The 23,194-nt window shown below is 36.1% G+C and overlaps 1 protein-coding gene across 25 annotated transcripts in view; it reads left to right on the forward strand.

Annotated features, from left to right (window-relative positions):
• LOC123774628 (RNA-binding protein 1) overlaps window positions 1-21,810 on the forward strand; it is a 37,173-nt gene extending 15,363 nt beyond the window's left edge. For 5 of the 25 annotated variants that reach the window (XR_011228012.1, XR_006774970.2, XR_011228015.1 and 2 more), the window contains 5 exons: window positions 2,791-2,985; window positions 4,874-4,981; window positions 5,604-6,250; window positions 6,689-6,772; window positions 21,340-21,810. Coding sequence is in view for 18 of the 25 variants with exons in the window: in XM_045769145.2 (XP_045625101.1) it covers window positions 2,791-2,985; window positions 4,874-4,981; window positions 6,689-6,772; window positions 11,882-11,905; window positions 17,744-17,810 (478 nt within the window). In the remaining 7 variants the exon portion in view is untranslated. Of the gene's footprint in view, window positions 1-2,790; window positions 2,986-4,873; window positions 4,982-5,603; window positions 6,251-6,688; window positions 6,773-11,881; window positions 11,906-17,743; window positions 17,813-20,118 lie in introns of all 25 variants that reach the window. The other 20 variants (XM_045769154.2, XM_069321988.1, XM_069321989.1 and 17 more) reach the window with 7 other exon arrangements.
• The last annotated feature ends 1,384 nt before the right edge of the window (window positions 21,811-23,194 follow it).

Below are 23,194 nucleotides of genomic sequence, written 5' to 3' on the forward strand. Positions count from 1 at the left end.
TTTAAATTGGCAAGTTTATCAGAGGGGTAAGGAAGTTATTGCAGTGTTTAGAAGAATCAGGTTAGCAAATGGAAGAGGACATGATTTGCAGAGATTGGAAATAATGTAAATATTTTAACTATTTGGCAGATAAAGTAATGCTTATAGCTACCATTCCCTTTATAATAACTATCCTCAATAGATTGTACAAGTACTGACATGATGGATTATGCTCTTACCAAGGAAAGTGCCACATAACCTTGTCTAATTTTATCTTAAAACATTCCCACCGAGTTAAATCACTAAAAATTAATAATTCAGGAACTTTGGAAAATAGAAAATTAGTATATCTTAAAGGATTTTATTAGAGATACCAGTACAAGACTTGTCAATAGTAATTAAAGTTCTTAGTGCTTAAATTAGAAGTAGATGCAGAATTACAGAACTATACCAGGATTGAAGATCTAGTAGAATACTGGTAGTCTTAGTATTTTAATAAATGAGTATCCAGTAAAATTGGTGTGGCATGTATAAATCATACAATTAACCAGTTTTTTGTTTTTATAAAACTTACAATATGGGTTCAAAGTATTAACTGATAGCATTTTTTATACTCACTGGGTGATGTGAATAGTGAAGTAGGAATAGTTTAGTATTTTAAGTAATGGGTTGACCAGTTTAAATACTTTGCGAGTCATGTGATTGAGAAATTTGAGATTGAAGTTGGGAATCTGGTAAGAAAAATTGTTGGCCCATGCTTAGATAGAAAGCAAGTGTGAAGAAGCTGCAGGAAGGAGTGGTAATGGCTTCCTCGGTGTAGTGAGATTGTGAATTCTCAAGACTTACGATAATAGAAAGAGAAGTACATCTGATGTGAGAATAGAGGGAAATACAAGGTCATGGAATTCAGTGCAAAAATAAGTAAATTGCACAATAGAGGAAGGTGTACCTAAATAGTTTGGTTATTTTTAATGAATGACCTTGAATATAGGACAATTTTATAATGGTTACAGGTAAATGCATACAGAAGCTAGATAGTTCTAGATTGAACACAAGATGTGTAGGAACAAGACAGGACTGGTTTGTTTGTATAATCTCTTAGGAAACACTGGGGAAAAGAAATGATTTTTTTTTTTAAAGAATGGTTTCACTTTTATCCCAATGACTGATGCAGTCTCTTGGAAACTATCACGCTTTCTTATTTGTAATCATTAATGTTTCAGTTAAATATATTATTAATAGTTAAATTATTAATTATTAGTCCAGAAAGTTTTGAACTCAATTTTAATTTAGTTAGGTTAGGAATTTGGGAATATGGCGTCTTTGACGTAGTTGAACGAGTGTTTTTCAAAACAGAACTGCACTTTTATAATGAATGTCCTTAAATATGGCTTTAATCACTGTGATTAACACTGGTGTTGCATTTTGCAGAGACAGTTGTAGTGGGGTGAAGGAAAAACCATTGTATATTTTCTTTATGGTGCATTTCATGTTAAGGTTGAGAAATCATAATTCCTCTATTGACATAAATGTTAAAGTTGTTTAATAAACACTTATGCATTGAGAATGACTTACTGTAAATACTGTTTTTAAAAACTGAAATTCACGATTAGAGTTCACTTTTTTCTGCAGTTTAAAATTTTTTTCTAGGAATTCTTCTTTACAGTGTTTGCCTGTACTGTATGGCATTTCAAAACAAACATGATTATCCTTTTGTCAAGTGTGTTTGTTCCACTTACAAATCTCTCAACCAGTATCAAGACTAGGTTTAATCATTGATTACAATCTCTCTGCTCTGAAAGTAACTTCTTGAAGCAGTTGGTATTTTAGTGATAAGTTGGGCCTCCTTTTGTTGTGCATGTGCTCTCAGATACTACCATTTTACTTGTGGTAAGGTTGCATTTGCTTAGCTTGAAATATTTCTAGAGTGCTGTATTGTTTTGGCTTGATTATCTCTGTAATTTCCCTCTTTCTGCCCATTGTTGATTTAAGCTTCACATGGGTTAAGGATTTGTATAAAAATGTCTGCTTGATCCACTCAAAGGTAAAAAAATAAAATAAATAGAAGTTGCCTCCTGGCATAAATTTTTAATGTTTATTACTCAATATTTGAGCTTGGTTCCCCTCCCGCCCCCACTTGCTGCCAACATGCATACTGATTCTTGTGCTATAATTTTACAATTAGGGTGATCATGGCTCTTGCTGTTCTGATCTCTTTTTACATCTTCCTTTTCTTAAGTCATCTTCATTTTGATTGAATCGGCAAACTTCTCTTCCCTGTTTTCCTCTTCATCTTCGGCGGATTTATTTTTTCCGTTTTTCCTTGAATGAAGTCGTTGAAGTAAACTAAATTAATGCATCTGAAAGTTATTAAAAATAAGAGCATACAATTTAGAATTGTCATCAACATTTTGTAAGGTCATTTTATTTCTTTGGTTCTCTTCCCCCATTATGAGTTAATATAACAATTATTGAATTGAACTTTGAACGTGTAATTTTATGGGCACGAGTTTAGTTTAGGGTCAGTCTTGGTGTAAGCCCACACTTCATATAATGTAATCATCTAATAATTTGTTATGACTGTTTAGATTGTGAAATTTATCTTAAAGTAGTCGTATTGTAAACTAATTTTTATACACTTTGGGTTTAATTATTTGCCTATATTGTTAGATAAATCTTCATTTACTAAGGAAACATGTGATGCACTTGGACATGGTTAATGATATTTTGAAATAGAAAATTGATGTAGTGTAATTATTTGTTCATTATATAGATTAAGATAATTCCTTCGTCATTTCTTTTACTTGGCAGAAGAATGAGGACGGACTGCAAGGTTTACGTCGGTAATCTTGGAAACACAGAGGCTAAGCATGAGCTAGAGTCAGCCTTTTCAAAATATGGACCCTTGGTGAATGTTTGGGTGGCTCGTAACCCTCCTGGATTTGCATTTGTAGAATTTGAGGACCCAAGAGATGCTGAAGATTCAGTTCGTGCTCTGGATGGAACGTAAGTACTATCAGTGCACTGGAGTTAGTTTTAAGCATGCCACCAAGTTGCCTTGGTGGCAGGACCATTTCAGGAGAAAAATGGCCGGTTTTGTTGAGTTTCTTGCTGCATATGTTTTACAACATATGCAAAATACACATTTTACAAAATAAAACCTGTTTTACCAAATATGGCTATATATGAGCTTTACTGAAAGATGTGAATGGAATTTATACCAGGAGAGCCTAGAGATTTTTTATTGCAATAAAGAATTTTTTGATCATGAAAGCTCTGTATCATAATTTGCACTGGAAAAAGTTTCATGCTTTTCAGTGATAAAAAATAATCTCTATTTTAAAATTATAACTGAAATTAATGTTATAGAGAGGGAGAGTTTTCTCTCCCATCACCCATCCTTTGCATAGAAATTCTGGAAATTCTGCCATGAGTAGCCTGCCAATACTAAAGGGTGTTGCACTCAGAATGTAAAACTTACCCCCTCCCCCCTGTCCCTTCCTTTTTAAGCAGCCTCATTGCCTTTCCCATGGTCCAGTGTTTAAGGAAAGGTGGGCCTATAACCATTCTTGCTGGGCAAACTTTGTTGAAAGTTTTCAAATTTAACATTTTGATCTTCCGTGAGCCAAAAGCATTCTTGTAAAAATAGAAATTAGCAATAAAACTTTTCTGGTGTGACATTAAATTCCACTCCTAGGGATAATTAAATTGATATTAGTAAGCTTTTCCTCCATTTCATGAGACAACAATTCATACCAATCTTTTAATAGGAATGACGATTGATCCTTTCCTAACAGTTTTGGATTCGAATGAATTTGTAACCTGCTCTTTTCTAACCTTGGTCGACTAGAAGTAGATTATTGCAGCACATGGAATGATAGCACTGATGTGTTTTCACTTTCAATCTTTCATAGTGGTGGTACATTTATCCACAAGTCTATCAACACTTCCCATTTGGTCTCAAAAGATTCATATCTGGGGCCCCCTTCTTTGTCTGACTTCTCTCTCTTTAATTGCCAACAGTGACTATTAGTTACTATGCAGTAAGTGAAGAAAGATGTGGGAATAGACATTAGGAACCAAAACATGATGCTGAAAATAAGAGTAAAGGCACATTGATCAATGAAAGACATAAATATGAATATTGCAATTTTAGTCTCTTGCTGGAAGTGTACTTGCCCTGATTAGCAGCGCATACAAATATTATAACAGCTTTGAGTTGTGATGAGAATCTGGAATAAAGCAGTGGCTATTCGGGCAGGTGTTGTGCTCATCACGCATTAATAAAAAATAGAAAACAAAGTATACAAGACTGCTTGGGTCCTCTGTGTGAGAGCTGCAGGTAAAAACCACAGAATAAAAACTTCAAACATTTAATATAATAAAAAATGACTAATTTTACACAAAATGGCAAGTAACAATTAAATTTGTTAAATAACAAAGGTAAAGGCAATACTTTATATAAAATAGGTGGGCATCTACCATCTCCCAGAGGAGAGAGTAGATGTTACAGCTATGAGCACTCAAAAGGGTAATCTGTTGAGCTAGACGCTGGCAAACCCTTATATGTGGGGCCATGACGTCATAGCGCGAATTCTGGAGTTTAACAGTGAGCCGGCAGTTAAACAATTGGGGTTTCATTAGCTGATGGCGTCTGGTCCAACGCAGAGACAGCTGGTGGTGGTGTCTTGGGTGCTGTAGGGTGGAGGGGGACTGTTTTAGGGACGTAGTGTTGTCATTTATGTTGAATGTTAAGGTTGGAGCATGCAGATGTGTTGGTGAATGAGAAGTAAAGGAACAGGCAGGATCTACTGCTACGCAGATTCCCACAAGTTATTTTAAGCCAATGGCCATATTTAAGCATTTTGCTTCAAAGTGCATGGTTTTATTTCAGACGCCTGTGTGGTGTACGTGTGAAGGTGGAGATGTCAACAGGACGTTCCCGACGTGACCGCTTCCACTCTCCTCCTCGCCGTGGTGGCGGTGGTGGAAGGAGGTCCAGGTAAGACTAGCATTTATTCCTTGTAATGCCTAAAAGTGAGAACTTTAACGGAATTAAGGCCATGCTGAACTAGGTTAGCGTGTGCCTATAGCACAATATAACTGTTGGCAAAAGAAATAAAAAAAATTGCTATTTCAAGGACTTTGAATTATATTTTTTAATTAATAAAATTTGGTGGTAGTTGAATGTGAAATATTCTTTACAATAATCTTAAATTTTAAGGTTGGTGGAAGCTTGTAAACCTTTTGTGTGGATGAAGCTAAGTTGTGGTAACAGGTTTGTGACAATTTCGTTTGAAAAGGTTCTCTTGGGTTGCAGCCCACTATGTATGGTGTTTAAACTCTACAGGTCACACTGGTGGATCTTTAGTGTTTAAGAGTTTTCCGCCTAAAATCATTTGACTCCAGGTTTTATAGGGGGGAAGGGACTCTCTTCTATAATTTGAGTTATTTATTTATTTATCTTTTAGTTATAAGCGCTTAAGCATGCAGTTTGAAGTTAGATATTTTCCAGTCATTTTCAAATGATTATATTGTTATCAAAATAACAGCTTATTCATTTTGAGATCAAGAAAACTTGTATTTGAAAAATGTGTTAATTGTGGTGTGTGGCCCATTTACAGGACTATCTCGCCCAAATTACTTCTTGTTCCACCACCACCATCTACTCCTCCTACTGTTGCTACCACACCACCACCACCACCACCACCACGAACTCCAAAACCACCACCACCACCACCACCACCACAAGTACTTCCACCACCACCACCACTGCTAGCAGCAGCGTCAGCCCGCTTGTACAGTGGGCTTCCAGTATTTGGTTATAGGGGATGTTGGAGTTCCTGTTGGGGGCTTCCTTCCATGCATCACCTGATCCCACACTGGTGATACACCTTCAAGTATTTCTTTGGTTATTGAAGAGCAGACATTGTACTTCAAAAGGCAAAGAGTAGCATTGTATGCCAGATCTGGGTAAGGTGGTGGACCCTATTCATCCGAACCTGGCAGAGGTGGTGGTGTGCATCACGTTGCCTGATGACCCTCCTACGGCGCGGCACCTCATGGCACCCGGGCAGCCCTTAAGCGCTTCACGTGTCCTCTTCTCCCCGCCCATCTGCGTCTACCCTCCGCCCATCGCCCGCCCGCTGCCTGCGCACCGTCAGGCCTGCCCCCCCACCCACCATCTTGGGTCTCTGACCCTCCAACGCTCGCTCCACTTTCTTACATACATCGCGCCTCGGCTCATCATTACGACCATCCTGCTGTGACGGTACACCACTCAGTATTTGACCATTTGATCAGTTGTCACAAACTACCAGTTTGTGATAATCAATCAAGCATAGGTATACATCCTGTCATTAAGGATGATGATACCTTGAGGAGTGATTGTTCACCTGTAGAAGGTTCATTTGTTTTATACTTGCCTGGAACATTTGAATCTCTAGCAGGGTACTCATGGTTGTTACCCAGGTGGTTTGTGGGAGAGGGCGGGACAGCATTATAAAATTTGCAGCTGTTCACTTTCCATGGCACAGGATTTTGGATATTGTAGTATAAAAAGAATTTCCTTTTATCCTTCTAAAACAGAAAATTGAATTTCTTTTACTTAAGCAGTGTTCGTGTCTCACGAAGTGGTTACGTCCAAGAACATATAGATGAAAAATTAATTATAAAGAATTTTATTTTGATTAAAATTTGGATATTTCAGGTCTCGGTCTCCACGTCGCTTTGGAGGTGGTCGAGGTCGCTCTCGTTCACGGTCTCCAAAGAGGTCACGCTCTCGCTCACCAAGGTTGGTAGCCTATATTTAATGTATTCATTGAAACCCTACCTTGTTTTGCAGGCAGTCTCCAGGTTGCCATTTATAAAGTCATCTTAGTTTACTTTTTGCAGAATTAAGATTTTGATTAGGTTTCTAGCAGCCATTTGGTGTTGGTTCTAGTATGGGCATTTGCAATACAGTATAAGCTTTTCTGGTGGGTGCCGTACCATGTCATGAAATTCGAGAATCGTGAAACTGAAGGTGATGGAAATGAGGTGTACCCATGCAAGTTTAGAAAATCCTTCATTCTGTATAGTAATAGGTAATAAAAATTTGGCAAAATCTAATCGTTTAGATGTTGTTGCTAGTCCTCGCAAATTTCTTTAAATATGTTCGGATAATTTCATGTCGAATTTAAATTAGTACCACAGTAGCTCTGGATTGGCGCACACAGGCTATAAATATGCCCCATCACATGTATAATAATCCTGTTTATGGGATTTTCCATGTCTAAACTATTACTACCCTATTTGGCAGAATACTTAAGATGGGTTTTCATTAGTTGAGGGTTATGATTACTGTTGGAAATAATACATGCACCCCCCTCTAAAAAGATTAAAATTTGTGAGCATCGGTTTTCATAGACAAGACCATAACCCCTTTCAATATTGTTACAAATTTAAATCTTTGTATGTTCATGCATTATTCTCGAAGATCTGCTTCTGGGAGGGTTCCCTTGTGAACATTTTAATAGAAAGTAAAATTAATGTTGGATGGTACTTTGTCAGTGTCGGGTTCACAACTTGGGGTCTGTATGCAGGTGCTGGGCTTGTTTCTAAATTAAAATTTTGCAATGGGCTGTGAACCTAAATTTTGAAGATTCTCAAAACATCTAAATTCCATGGAAATAAGTTTAGTGAAGGTCATTCCAGAGTTAAAAAGCAGCAACACTGTACTGTACGAGTAAATCCATTATGGTAGTTATGTGCAGGGTACAAGTGAATGCTATGCAACGTCATAGTGATGCAAAGGAAGGTCAGTAATGAAGGTGGTATTTGTGACCAAGGACACTGAAGGCAATGAAGCCCTGATTTTGGAATAAATACTAATGGAAGTACTATTTCTGCGTGTATTGTTCAACAAAGAATGTTAAAACATTTTTAAAGCACCTGCACCACATGAAACATTTTTCTTCATTTGTCTGTATAGATTCATGAAGCTGTAAATTACTAGGATTTAAACAAATTACAAAAGGATCGCCATTATTGTTGCCAGCTACTGTTATTTTTGTTGTTGTTGAAGCTAGTGCTTCTCAACTAGTTTGGCAAGTGTTAATTTTCACTGCTTCAAGCTACCAGTTGCAATATCTTTATTGTAATGAGGTTGGGTGGGAGGGGGGGTTGGCTGGGTTTAGTTGCCTCAAAAAACTACAGTAAACCCTCGCATGTTTGCAAAATCACCGTTCGCGCCTACCTTTCCTTGCTAGCAAAGTAGAGCTTTTTCCTGTCTAAAGGTATGTGGGACTTGTGCATCAAATGTACATTTTGAAAAACAAAAAGCTTTATTTATATACTGTGTTGTGTGCAGATTTCTAAGATATTAATAATTGTATTGCTTCTAATACCTTTTAATCCTTTAATCCTAAAATATTTATCCTTTCTGGGATACTGCTTCCCAACTATGAAAGTGAATAATAAGGTAATGCTGGAATTACATGATTGTGTAAGGCCATTGGCATTACATAGCAAGAGCCGACCACATCCTACATGTCTACAAATCAGACAAGCGAGCCTGACATGCCTACACCCATCTGTATTGTGATTTTATCTGGTAGTTGTCTTAATTGAAAAACTGCATTGGTAGGTCTTTCTAAGCATTTGATTCATTTGTTGTATTTTTTATGGCCAACTTAGGTCATGAAGACCAGTACTTGTTTTCCTCTTAAGCCTGATCAAAAAAATTTCAGATGGGTGTTGGATAGACTGAAGCATGAGGAGTTAATGAGCAGTATTGATTTTCTGTGATCCATGACTTGTTACTGTGAATACTAAGTGTAAATTTTTGTAATGCTTGGTAATTTTAAAACTTAGTTTAATTTTAAGTGTTAGGTGTATCTGCTATGCACCTCAAAATTCTCTACCACACACCTGTTTATTCTGGTAAGTTAATAATTACTATAGTACTTTCATTTTTGTACATGATTTATTCCTTTTTATAATAGTGAATGGTAAAAACCTTTAATTTACTGAAATGGCTCAAGGCCAATTTATTACCATGGGAACAACCTTACTAAGTGCACCAACCAACAACAGATAAGCATGATTTCCGATGTGTGCCATGTCGGATAACTTGCTAATTGAACCTTGTGAGCATTCCGCTGGACAATTAGAAAATGTACTTAAAACTGCCTTGAACATGGCAAATTAGACAAACCTTAGGGGTGTCTGGAGACGTTAATGTGATATTAAATGTTTAGTACTTTTTTTTACTTAAATACCATGAAAATGTGAAATTATAAATGTTTAGTTAAAGATTGTGGGACTTAGTACAAGTGAACTCGAGTGTGATACCTGTACAAGTTCTCCTCAATAGTTAGCGGTTTCTACACTTTGGTAAGTAAAAATTTTGCTTTTTTATACATTGTGTAATTCTTGTTCATAAATAGATAATAATTAAGTAATATTACTGTAATTTAAGTAGAAAATAATTGTACAAGTATCCCCCTGGACCAAGGCTCTGGAACACTATTTTTGATTCCATAAGCTAAGCAAGACTATCTGCATTTAAAAGTTTCACAATGCGTGTAGGAAGATAACCTTGCAAACATGAGAGGGTTTACCGTATTTTGTTCCCAGCAAGTTCTTGACAAGTGTAATTTGTGGTCTGCCATTCAATGGGCCCAGGAACCTTAACAATTAATAGGTGTTTACTGTGCATTTGTTGGAGAGACATAGCATTTGGCACTTCATTGAAAAGACAAACTAGCGGGTGGGTGGGGTGCTGTATTTATCATATATTATTCTTCGCTGTAGTGCTTTTATGAGCAACTGTAAACCAGTCATTGAAATTTGTTAATTAAGGTAAATTCATTGCTTATTTAAATTTTTGACAGCAGCGTTCTGAAACTTTTTTTCCCAAGGAAAAGCTTAGTATAAGTTGCATGAATGACGTGGAACAAATTAAATGTGTGAATGCTTTAGGAGGAAATTGTCTGAGTGAGGAGGGGTGTTGGGTATGAAGCAGTTGGGGTTTTCAAATTGTGGCATTTATTCATCGCACCTATATAGTCCGGTTAACCTTGTCACATTCTAAATTGTGGACCTTTAAGGTCCTGCTTGTAGTTTAGAATGCAGAGATGACAGTACCAGTTTTCACTAGTTTTACCTTGTGCTTCTGAAAAGAAGAAACTGCCCTGTTTTATGTTCTGAAATGACATTTAATAAATATTTGTTTGATAATTTGGCAGTAAAATTATGTACTTGGTGAAAATACTTCTATAAACATCTATAAACATGAAAATAAAATTGCATTGTTCTTTTGTGCAAATGAATTGCTACATAATGAAAGTAAAATATAACTAATGGTCGATTAAATGCACACAACTTTAAAGATTTCGGTAAATGCATATTCCTGTATCTTTCTGAAGGATTCAGCGATTTAAAGGGATCAAAGGAGAGACCCAATTTTCTATCTTGAATGTAAGGGTCCAATTTTTACCCTGCATGTGACTAAAGTGTCATTTTCACTTTGAGGCTTCCCCAGTACTCGATTTAAAGTTGAAAATCATGGTCCTTGATTTGCTCAAAATCTACTAAGTGATGTTCTGAATTTTCTTGGATTGTCCAGAATTGTTTGACTTCTTCCTTTGTACTTATGTTCTCTTGAACTTGGAACCTTAACAATTAATGTTAAGTGTTATGTTCTGAGGAACATGAAGAATTGTTCTCTTCTCACTTGGAAGCAGACAAATTTCCTCTTGCCTGTTCGAGGGACTTTGCCAATAGCAGTATTATAAATACTGTGTAGAGAAATAATTGACCTCTCTAATACAGACTCCATATCATTAACCTGTCATTGGCTAAAAAATTATTGGAATAATGTAAGGCACATTACAAACAATACTTCCACAAGCAGCATTTTGTCTTGGCAGAATTTTTGCTGCACTGTTGCCCTATGATCCATTTGAATAAAATGGTATGCACGATGGGTTGGATTGCTGTTATCTGTTAAGGTTGATTTGAGAATGAAATTTTGTGCCTTTCCAAATAAAATTTTTTTTTGCGACGCACTATTGTTTTTGGGCATTGAGTTTGTAGATTTGGCCATCTTACCACCCATGGACTGTGTACACAATACCAAACCCTTGGAGCAAACAGTACTTCAAAGGTTTGGTCTTTCCTTGGGATGAGATATTATTTTGCCAAGAAGCGGCTATCCATCATGGACAAAATTTTATAGACATGTATTACACTGGTTTGTGTCAAGTGGTGCTGTAGGGTGGGTCACTCGGTCAACTCTGAACTATCCTAAAACATTGTTTGGAATAATTTAACCAAGCTAAGAATTCCAAAAATTGATAAAAATGGCAAAGACTTCATCTGCCCCTTTTTTATCGACATGACTGTGAAGTGCTTTGATGGTCTTGAGACTGCCATTTCACTAGTTGCAACTGCCATTTCACTAGTTGCAACTGCAAATTAAATGATTTCCAGATCTGGGAGAACATCCCATTCTCTAAAAGTGGCTACTTTAAAGTGCAATACCACTTGCATGTTGCAATTTTTATTTCATTAACTGGAACTTTCTAGATTCTGAATTATAGCTTTGTACCATCTTTGTTAAACAAGGATCAGTTTTGTTGTTGGGCAATCATTGGTCTTTGGCTTCCTTGCAAGGAACCATTCTTTTCTCCTGCTCTAATGCAGTCGGGATAATTTGTGCTTTGCTTTGGATGGTAACTCTCCTTTTGTGGAGAGATGGCATTCTTTGTTTTGAACCAGACTTGACGTTTTGGATGCTCATTTAAGAGTGGCCTGTTTATTATTAAAAGGAATGTCGAGACTTTAACTTGGAGTTAAAATTCTCGTAAAGCACAACTTGACAAGATTTTTATTTAAATGTTTTTATTTTCTTTTGCAGGCCTGCTCGTCGTGGATCTCCAAGGTAAAATTATTTTTTTATGAGTACTGTAATTCCAAGTTGAATATTTAACTGTAGAGGAGGGTTCTGTAAGGCTGCAATTGTTGGGGACCTGAAAGAAGAGTGAAGTGGTGTGAGAGTTATTGTTGAAGTTCAGATTATTTCCATATATGGGGATGAAACGGGAGGTATGTATCAAAATACTAACATGTCTCCAGGTTTGCTGTTGTGCAAGAGTTGTAGAGGGAAGTCATAGAAAGAGAAATGAAAAATGTGTGCACATGGGTTTTTTAACCAAAGAAATCGAGAATAAAATGTAAATGTGGGTTAGGTGACTTTAAGTGGAAACGTCAGTAAGCTGAAAGGTCAGTCGGTGGGATGATTGTAATAGTGCATAATTATGAAGCTTTGATGGAAGATAATGAATGCTTTGGGAGATTACAAATTGACTTAGAACAGTATGCAATTATGTGCAGGCATTGGAATGGTTTGTACGTTAACAGGATAAATAACAAGCCTGGAATGGTTCTTATTATAAGTACGGTAGACACCTGTTAATTCATGGCGTTTTGTTCCTGGGCCAACTGTAAATTACATTAAGAACTTGATAAAAAAAATGCGTATATAACAAACTTTTTACTCGCACCCTTTTTTTACTCTGGCGTTTAAAAAAAAATTCTTAAACTCGAAATGGAAAAAATATATCATACGACCTAGGTTAAAAGTTGTCAGTTGGCTATAATAATGGATGGCCAAATGCCTTACTTTGAATAACCTGATGATTTTTTTATTGCTTAAATCTACACAGCCAACCATCAGATTCTAAAACACATCTGTGGTGGTGGTGCCTGGAATTGTTTGTGGATTTACCCTGTAAGGAGATCTAGTACTTCTGGTCATTGGTCCCTCAGTTATCAGGGCTTATTCAATATTTATGTAGATTTCTATTAATATATACACTAAAAACTGTCCTAGAATGGTAAATGTTACCTTTATCATCTGTTCCTAATCTTTTACGTAAAGCCATCCCACTTCACATTATAGGTCTCGTCACCATTATAGTGTTGCATGAAGGTTTGAAGTAGGCCTGCATTTGTAAGTCACGTGAAGGAAAGGCATTTGTATGCTTTATAAACTAATTAAAATAGTTAATGTCACTGACTGGACTTTGTAAAGTGCCTCCATGTATTATTCAGGTATGTTGCAAAACATTTAATGGCTGGTTTTACAAAATTAAATTAAGATTGTCAAACTTTGAATAAGATGGTTAGCGAGCTGCAATACATTGAATTAACTGGCGTCTACTGTATTGGGGTTCAGACAGGTTTGCATGCTAGATATGAGCTACAAATTATTTTGTAGATTTCCTGTAGGTAATAGTATAAAAATGGGATTTTTTTTTGGCTGGTAGGCAGTAGTAGTAGTTTTTGTGACTTGCCAGTTCATGTATATGTAGTTCCTTAAAAAATTAAGACAGGCTGTTGTCAAGGTTGGTGTTATACGTTTGGTTTATAACCATCTTTTAGATATTGGCAATTATATTCCAGCTTCAACCATTGCAGTAAAACTTTTATTCAACGTAAATTTTTATTTTCAAAATTTGCATATCCTACTCGACTTATTTTACCAACCTAGACATCTCCATGTGTGTTTCATCGAAGGGCGTGATAATCAAAAGTATGGAATCTCACGTTGGTTCTTTGCAGACTTTTAATGTTTTAAGTTTGCAAAGAGGGTCAGCAGAACCTGTTACCTAATTATCCCCAGTTTGGCACATTGTCCATTAGATGGTTGACTCCGGAATAATTGGAACTTGAAAATCCATGCCACTAGTGTTCATGAGAGTTTAGTTAAACTGGTTGGAAGACGTTAAGCATACCATTGGTTGGCAAGATCATTGGGGTATTTTTAAAGTTTCAATTTTTGTGTAATCAGTGGTTGAGTGAACTGTGCCAAACTGGTGAAAATTAGGTCACAGGCACAAGCTGGTTTTTTTTATTAGCCTTTGCTGCTATTTCATTCTGAAACTGCCTCTGCTTCTCTTATAATCCAAGCTTTCTAGTATCTTGGCTCCCTCAGTTCCTTCCCATTTGCCTCATTTATGTTGTACTTCATTTTCCCTTAACACTGATGCCAAAGTTCTTTTAGGAACACTGCAATATTTGTAGTGATCTAAGCTAAATTTGTCATTGAATTTTTTAAATTCATTGTAATAAGTGGTATAATTCTATTGGTAAATGAATGGCTTAGCAGTATTTTTGAAGCAGCATGTACATGTATACATCCTCATCCCATCCATCTGAGTAGACTGCAAGCTTTTTAACCCCTGGGTAGTGCTGCTGCTAATAGTTGACAACACTGCTGTGCACAAGGAAAACTAAATGAAATTTTTCTAAAGATTGTTAAAATGTGTTCCCTGATCATGGAAAAAAAAATGGCAGGTGACATTTTGGCTGCAATAGGGCGAGGCACCCCGTCCTCGACTCTAGTCCATTACATCCAGCGGTCGACCCCGCACATTCATAAATTTTTACGAGCTGTTCATTCAAAACAGGAATTTTCTCAAATATAAATTATTATAATGGCATTGTGTATATATAGGCATAGGTTAGGTTAGGTGTTTAGGTTCCTGTTGCCGATTATTTGTAGTACCTGGGTGAAGCATTTACAGCATTGTGGTTCGGACAAAATTCGTCGGTTAAACTTGTTCCGGAAGTGTTTGAACAAAATCAGTCGAGTCATGTGTAATCCGTTATTCATTCACAAACGGGGTTTGGCGAGTGCATGGAATCGCTTTAGGATCTTTGGAGGACGTGCAAGTCTGATAAGATTCAATCACTGACAGAATCTGCGTCCGGTCCGTTTCCTCCACCCGAGCTGTTGGGCAGGAATTTTTTTGTAGTAATATTATTGTCTAGTGTATATTTATATAATGTATGAACCATCACTACACTTAAAAGTATGGTGTGCATATTAGTGATTCATTTATGTTCATAAACCAATACACAATATTTTTGCTGTTATTGCATTATAAACATGCGTTATATAAAAGTACTGTATCTACATTTGTTTTCACCATAATGAACCACTAATTTGGTATGGCGAGTCCAGACAATAACAATAGCCGCCACACAGTCGGCTGATGCCATCTCCCTCCCTCCCTCCCTTGCCAAGATTCCTCCTCCCATCATACTACACACGTCACTAATTCTCACCACAATGCTGCTATTTTCACTCCTGGTCACGAAATCCTGTAACTAAATAATTTTCAACACGTTTATTTTGTAAAGGAAAATGGGAAGTCGTTTAGAGATTCTTAGATGACCAAGCAATATTTGTACTGTGGATAGTGTTGTGAATATTTTGAACAGCATTGTGCTCACTGATATCTGAACATTGTACAGTCAGGCTCTTCTGTAATACTATCATTGCTAAATAATAGTGGCTCATAATGACCATAAAAAATGTTTTGTAGACCTACCTTTTTTTTTTAATTTGTGGTCACCTAGAAAGGGATCTAAAAAACTTGGAGGGTTGGAGGGTTAAATACCTTATTGTTGCAGCATTAATTTCTCCATCTTGAATCATACAAGCTTTGTGCATCAGTTTAGGTGGGTAGAGCTTTTGTTCCAAGAACCTAGAGCTTGTACGTTATGTAGAAAGTGATCTTCAGTTCCTTAGAGATTTGTGATTGGTATGGCATTTGATCGTCCTTCAAAGCCCTCTATCCATTCACGCTTGTCCTTCACATTAACTGCTGTGCCCTATTGAAAGCTCAGTAGTGCTCAACTTGCAATCTACTGCAAGAAGTGCTCGTTTGTTGGCTTAACTGTGGAAGTCACCAATGTATTCCCATTTTGTGGCTAACCTTGCCCCTTGAAGAGGGCAACATGTTAAATTCTAAATTCTACTAAGCCCTCATCCCCCCCCCCCCCCCCAACACTGTCCAAAATTATTTGTCCGTGAGCATCCCTTGAGCCATCTTTACAGGTGGGTCATAATCTGCTGCTTGTGATTACTTAATTCCGAAAAAATCGATTACGATCTTTTCCGTGATAAAACCTGTTGTCGTTGTCCTGTAGAGAATTGTTTTTGGTGTTTGTAACCCTTCTCATCCTTCAATAGAGCTCCAACATTGGCTATTCTGGGCTTCCTTTTTTTTTCATATTTAAAATAGTTAAGCTGGGTTTCCAACCATATAGTATTCCCTATGATCTTGTGGATGCTGCTACTAAAGGGGCCAGTTTTCATAAAAATTTAGTGGTTTGATATGGTATGCTTTTACGGATGATAAATTACATTCTATAACATGAACTGTTGCCGAAATTAGAATTTGGGGGAGGGGGTCGTTAAGTTTATTGGCCGCAAGATGATTAACTTGGGCACTTAATAGGAAGGGAATTATCGGGGGGGGGGGGGGAGCCAAGCCATTACGACTATGTAGCACTTGGAAGGGGTCAGGATAAGGATTTGGGATAGGACGGGGGGAGGCGGAATGGTTCCCAACTACTTGGACAGCTGGGGATTAAACGCTGACCTGCATAAAGTGAGAACGTTGCGTTACCGTCCAGCCCAAGTGGTTGGAGAGAAACCTGCACAGTTCCATTGAATCGTGCATTTTCAGGTTGGGAAGTTTGCTGTACAACTTTGTATTGAGTGTCAATTGGTAACATGTTAGATGACTCGGTTCCTTTGGCATCATTCGTCCTAGTTCTTTCTGATCTTATATTGGCCTCTTTAATGCAGTATAAGAGCTCTTGAATATTCTTACATAATGCTATAAAAATTACCGAGCCTAGTGCTCTTTCGTAATAGTCTATTTAAGTGTGTAATTCTAGCTCAACATGCGAAACGTATACATAAACATGCAAGTTAGCATCATATGGGAAGCTAGTGAACATGAGTGGTCTTTAAAAGGGGATCTTTTACAGGTTTTTATAAAGAACATTTACTAGGTTATCTTGATGATAAATTAAGGCATCTTGAAGTCTTGATTTAAAACTATTCTGTATAAGAAAGGACTAGTGAGGGATAGGATCAGTACATGTGAGACTTGGGATGCCCCTTTCAATGAGAAAATAGAACAAAGTGCAGTGAGAAGCAATGAAAAAAGTAATTGAACAACTCAACAAATTTGGAATAGAATTTTGTTTACAAGGTACAGAGCTGGCAGATTAGGCATGAGCTAGACCACTCAATGTGGTCATTTGTAGATAAGCACAATACCTCACCATTGCACTACACTTACACCAACCAAAACTCATTGTAGCCCACAATTGCACCATTTTCTTGCCTTGAGAGATGACCTTTACAATATCTTTGCTGACTTTGATCACAACATACCTAGCCTATAATAAAACAAAACTAATAACCTCATAATCCCTGTTAGATAACAGAATAGGAAAATACTTGATAGTACCGTTTGGTATGTTAGCCCAGTATTCTGGTACCTTAATTATATATGCGAAAAAGTTATTTTGGTGCATACCCAGCTGTTTTGCTTTAAAAACTTTGTTTTTAAGGGAAGGCATTTGACAAAGTAATATTGTTTTACCAGGAATTTGTTTGCCAAAAGTGGCTTGTGTGGCATTGTGCAAATCATCAAATATTGCAGTATTTATAAATTAGATAAGTGTGAATGGTGACATGACAGCCCTTCAGATACTTTATTGAACATGACATGGCCAGGGCCCACCAGTTGGTAAATAATTTAATGCAAAATAGAAATAAATTATTGGGGGATGAAATTTTATTAAACGCATGACTTTTTTTTACCAACTTTTTCATTAGCACCTTATTATGACTTGCTGCATTCAGTACCTTGCATTGAAAGGTGTCCAATGAATTGCATCTTTGTTATAGATATGATGATTACCGTCGCAGAAGTGAGTCGCCAGCATTCAAGAGACGTTCACGCTCCCGATCATAAAGGTAAACCAGTGTGTTGGTCTCATAGAAAAGTGGCATTAAAATTGGTCCAGCTGTGTTTAAAGGTAATGTCAAAGGCAAAGATTTTCTAAAGTCCTGCTTAATGGTATTTGAATTGTGTGGTTTTTATGGTACTGAAATTGGTTGTTCTTTGAGATTATAAGCTGCTCATTTAAAGAAATCTCCAGGTGGACTGATTTTTATGAAACTAGTTTGGTGGGTTTGTTACTGGTCGACAGGCTAAACTGAATTTTAATATAGGTGAAAGATGGTAAGTCTAACTTCTAGGTCAAATCTATTGTATGGTTAGTGGTTTTTGATAAACATAAGATTAATTTAGCAATGCTACTTTTTAAATGGGGATGTGACTTAAATAATATTGAGTCAAGGAAATTGATGATAGTACAAAGTAAGTTAAGATCTGTGAAGGGATACACAATGAACATTGAGTGTTTAAGTAACTGTCATGTAATATTGAGTAGCTAATTTCTGAGGATTGGGAAATGAGTTAGTCAAATAAGCGATTGTTCTTTTAACCTTTAGATACGTATGCAAAGCAATAGTGTGGCATAAAATTAGCATAAAATTGTCTACTCGTAGCCCAGTCGATAGCTACGGCCTCACATGCGAGAGGATTGCGGTTCAAGACCCATACAGTCTAGGTAAATGGAGTGTGGCATAAGCCCTTAACATATTTATTTAATGGTTTCAAAAGGTTCCAGAGTTGTGTGCAAATAATATATTAATAAGCTGTTCGGCTATTAGAGAAAACGTAAATTTCATGGCAAACATTTGTAAACTATTCCCAAGTTGATCGGATAATAAATGGATTTTATACAAATATTTTTTCTCGTGACTTCCGAGGGCGGCACGCCAGCGTAGTCAGTAGGAATATTGGTGACGAATATGTTGTCATCAATGTGCGAAAGTGTTAAGCAGAATATTTTATGCATAAAAGTTAGAATGTACAGTATTGTGCGAAGAGCCTACAGGAATGTGGACAATGGTAGAGCAATTGTGGCATAAAGAGGAGGAAACGCTAATATGTAAACATTAAAGTTTGAAGTGTGTTCAAAGTATCTGGTCGGTAATACACAGTTGAGGAAAATGTAGTGGAATAGGTCTGGTAATGAAAGTGACTGGTGTTAACACCTTTGTGGTGTTAAAGTATGGAAATTTAATGTTATGGAAAGAATTTGAACACGTGGCATTGTAAGTTTGAAGCATTTTGGTTGGATTGAAGAGAGCAGAGGAAAGTTTGTTCATTGGATCTACGTATTTTGTGATGGGGGACGGGAGGGAATTGAGATGTTGATAGAACTAGATGTGGATATCAGTTTAGAAAGGCATGAATGTTAATTTTATTTAACTTGCAGGATGCACTCTTTACCTTGTTATAAATTGCTTGGGTGCTGCCAAAATGTGTACAGTGAGTAATTTATTTTAATGTTAAGCTTGAAAAGTGTTGGTTAAATGAATGCATAAGTTAGATTACATAGTGTATATATAGATATGGTGGATGGGCATGAAATGGCAAGAATGCTGCTAAATGATACCTGTATCATATCGGCGTAATTGTGGTATAGAGGAGAAACTTTGTGAAATTGAAAAATGGCCTTTTTTTTTTTTTTTTTTTTTTTTTTTTTTTTTTTTTTTTTTTTTTTTTTTTTTTTGAAGATAATTTTATTAAGAGTACCCTTGAAGGAATGTTGTTGCCAAAATAAAGAAAATATAGGTGTTAATAAATGGACTACTTTGGAATTTGTTTAGCACTTAGTATGGCTTCTTTTAATAACAAACTATACAAAAACATGGCAAATCTATTTATTTAAAATTTGTCTCATAAGATGTACAGGAATTTTGTAAATTATGCATTGGGGACTAGCCGAAGAAGTTTATGCCATTCAGTTACTGTTAATTGTTTTATGGTATTGTTTATTGGTGAACCCTTGAATAGTATTTGCAAAGTTATGACCCATACAATGTGTTCGTTGTCTCGTTAAGGATCATGCATGTGGGGGGTTAAGAGTTTGTTTGAGCAATTGATGAGGGGGGGGGTCATTACTTCTTCAGACTGTTTTTTTAATATGATTATACAGTACTAGTAGAATATTATATTTACAAAATATATACATGCATGGCATTTGAACATTTTCTCAAATTATGGAATTGGGTGGCTAAATTGTTTTAAGTTGAAGTATATTAGTTCAATTGTGGTAAGAGTAATAATTCTATGAACCCTAATATTTATAGAGGTTTTATTAGGTTTCATTTACTATGCATTCATAATTTAATATTGACATTTGCAGACACCAGTGGGCTATCCCTGTTGGTAAGGAAAGTGGAGGAAACTTGGTTTGATAATCTGAAAAGCTCATGATTTAATTAGCGAGTTAGGCTGGCCAAAGGCACAGTAAAATCATGCTTTGACCTTTCTGCGGTCTTCAAGCTAATCTGTTGTTGGTTAATGTGTGTACAGTAAGCCATGACTGGCTGTTCCCATGGTAACTAAAGGGTTTGAGGCTAATTCATTGAAATGTTTATTTTATATGATTCTTTAATGCATTATAAACTTAATAAATGTATAATTATTTTAAGTGCCATCATTGTTTTGTGTTTATCAAAATAAACAGGTGTTTGTGGCAGAATTTGGATATGTAAGACTGGTACACTCTAACACTTTAATGCTCCTTGTAGTTTTAAACTTCTAAACATACTTTTTCACAAGATTCATATTTTGTAAAGTAGTGAATCACATAATTTCAATGTACTGACTGCCATGCTTCAGCACCCTACTCATTACCATAAAAATAATTGCCAGGCTTTAGAGAAGGATGGAGAAGCAGTGGTTGGTCTGTTGATCTTTTGTGGTCTTCAGATCTTACAACATTGTTGCTCAAATTGTGAGCTGTTTGATTATTGCTCAAGTTGTGCAGGGAGGCTTGCTTGCAGAATTTCAGTGGATACAAATCTGATTTAATGACACCTACAACTATTTGTAGAGCATGAAATTGGTAGACATGGGATGATTGGCTGTTGCCATGTAATATTATCAGCCCAGGGCTGTTAAACTATGTAATGTATAAACTTTAATGACTTGTAATGATATTTTTTGTTTAAAGGCATTTTTCATGCACATTTGTTATTGAAAACACTTGTGGTGATTTAATTAGCAAAACATGCAAAGGGATATACTGTACATAAAATTAAGAACATAGTCCTAGTGCTTGTCTTTTGATTAACATCCATATCACGAAAACCTTGAAAATCTAGTAGTGTGGTGTACAGGTGTTGGTGGCTTTTAAATCGTTGAAAAATTTTGTCCGATGAATAAAGGATAGTAAATTTATGAAATAATTTGCATCTTTTGCAACAAGTCTTCCACTAAGTGACTGTTGGAACCCAGTGACCTGATGCTGTATCGATTCCTTAAAATTGGAATGAAATGGGTGTGGGGTGGTGAATTAAGCAGTGATTATTTAGTATTATTCCTACCTGATCCCCCCCTCCTTTTTTTTTTCTTTTTGCAGGAGCCAGCTCTCGAACCACGACCTTTCGTCATGACTTTAAACATGTTTGTACTTGGGTCTGTAAGAAGTGTGCATCAGATCTGTGTCCTAATGCTGAAATGTTTACTAAAAAATTTAAACAATTCATGACTTTAGTTTTAGTACCAACAATAAAGTTTGTTTTATTTTATATATTGTTTTGTACTCTATTCCCATGTGCAAATGACATGTGTCAGGTCACATGCAGGCCTATGATATAAATTTTTTGTTTATTCCTTGCATAAGTACGAATCTCGATAATACAGTTTCTAGTGTGAAATACTGTGTTAGTTGAGTTTATATTTTTTTCCAAAGTTTATGCAGGCTTGTGTGAATGTGCGTGATAGGTGTACCTTTCTCAACACTATTGTAAAATTTAGTTATAATTAATAGGAAGGTAAGGGGCATTTCAAACTAGAATAAGGAATTATGAACAATAAAGTTTCACAAATATATCTGCATCTTATTTAATATCATTAAGGGATTTACCACATTAAATATGGGTCTCCTTTTAATTGGATGTTTTTATTTATGAGGTGGAGAGAAAGGGAAGAAATTGTATGGATGAAGATCTTCCAAAAAGACCTATGCTTGTTTAAAGCATCTATGGTTGTAGAGTAATCATGAGCTTTTAGGCAGTGATCAGTGTCATGACAATCGTACAGGCAGGAAGTGAAAGAGAATAACACTAATTAGGAAATTGTGGATTTTGTACGAGCCCAAAATGTACCTGACTTGTGGATAATGTTAGTTAACATGTTTAAAATGGCTGGATTTTACTGGTGTAGGAGTATAAATGCCAAGGATGTCTCGTCTTCACATCGTCAAATGTGTACTGTATGTTTATGTGCATTTTGCCTGAGGGTCGGTGTTGCAAGAAAAATATGATGGGGATAACCATATGGTTTAATTTTGATCTAAGGAAAGACTTCTATAAACATTGGCTTAATGCTTAAAATACTTACTAAAATGTATATGGCAAAAAGCTGCCATTTGGGATGTATTCCTTAAAGGGTAATACCGTTTTTACATGATAGAAATGACTTGGTATATTCAATAATACTGTTGTCAGATGTGATGTTTTCCCTTGTCATCTGAAACAATGCAGTAATAATACATAGTATTAACTACAGTATTACTGTAATTATTTTTACATGAGGAATGGCTTGGTTCATTCATTAATACTATTGTCAAATGTAACATGCTTTCCCTTTTCATCTGAACCAACAACTGGGAACTTAAGCTTGCTTGCATGTAGGCTATACTATACTTGTTATTTAGTTTAATGCCCTAGTTTATAGGATAAACTACGGCTTGACAATTTCTTTGCAACAGCAGTTACTAGATAACTAGCTTTTTAAATTTTTATTGCAAGTCTTGACCTTTTGTGTATCTGCCTTGATTAATAATTAAAAATTCTCGTTAGTGTCAAGTATAGTTGTGCTGATGATTTAAGCACATGTTGGAGGATGGAGAGATGATGTTTCCATCCATCTTGGACCATTATCAAGTCTATTGGTTCTGGAGTGACTGAAATAATGTAGTTTCTCAATTTTCTGATTTGTGGTTTGGTCATTGTATCTTCAGCCATGTTGCGACTCGTTTGCATGTAGTCATACTGGCTAGGCACATTTTTGTCAAGTATAATACTAACTTAAATACTTGTATTTAATAATATAGACCTGTTGCAACTTTACTATGTTCAATATTTAAACCATATAAATTCCATTAAACTGATGCCTTACATTTTCCACATTCGTACCAAGTGTAGCCAAGGTATGCCAATGGTTTTCTTGGGAAAATACATTCATTACGCACATTAATACCATCTCGATAG

This window comes from Procambarus clarkii, chromosome 10 (assembly GCF_040958095.1).
Source record: "Procambarus clarkii isolate CNS0578487 chromosome 10, FALCON_Pclarkii_2.0, whole genome shotgun sequence".
Classification (NCBI taxonomy): domain Eukaryota; kingdom Metazoa; phylum Arthropoda; class Malacostraca; order Decapoda; family Cambaridae; genus Procambarus; species Procambarus clarkii.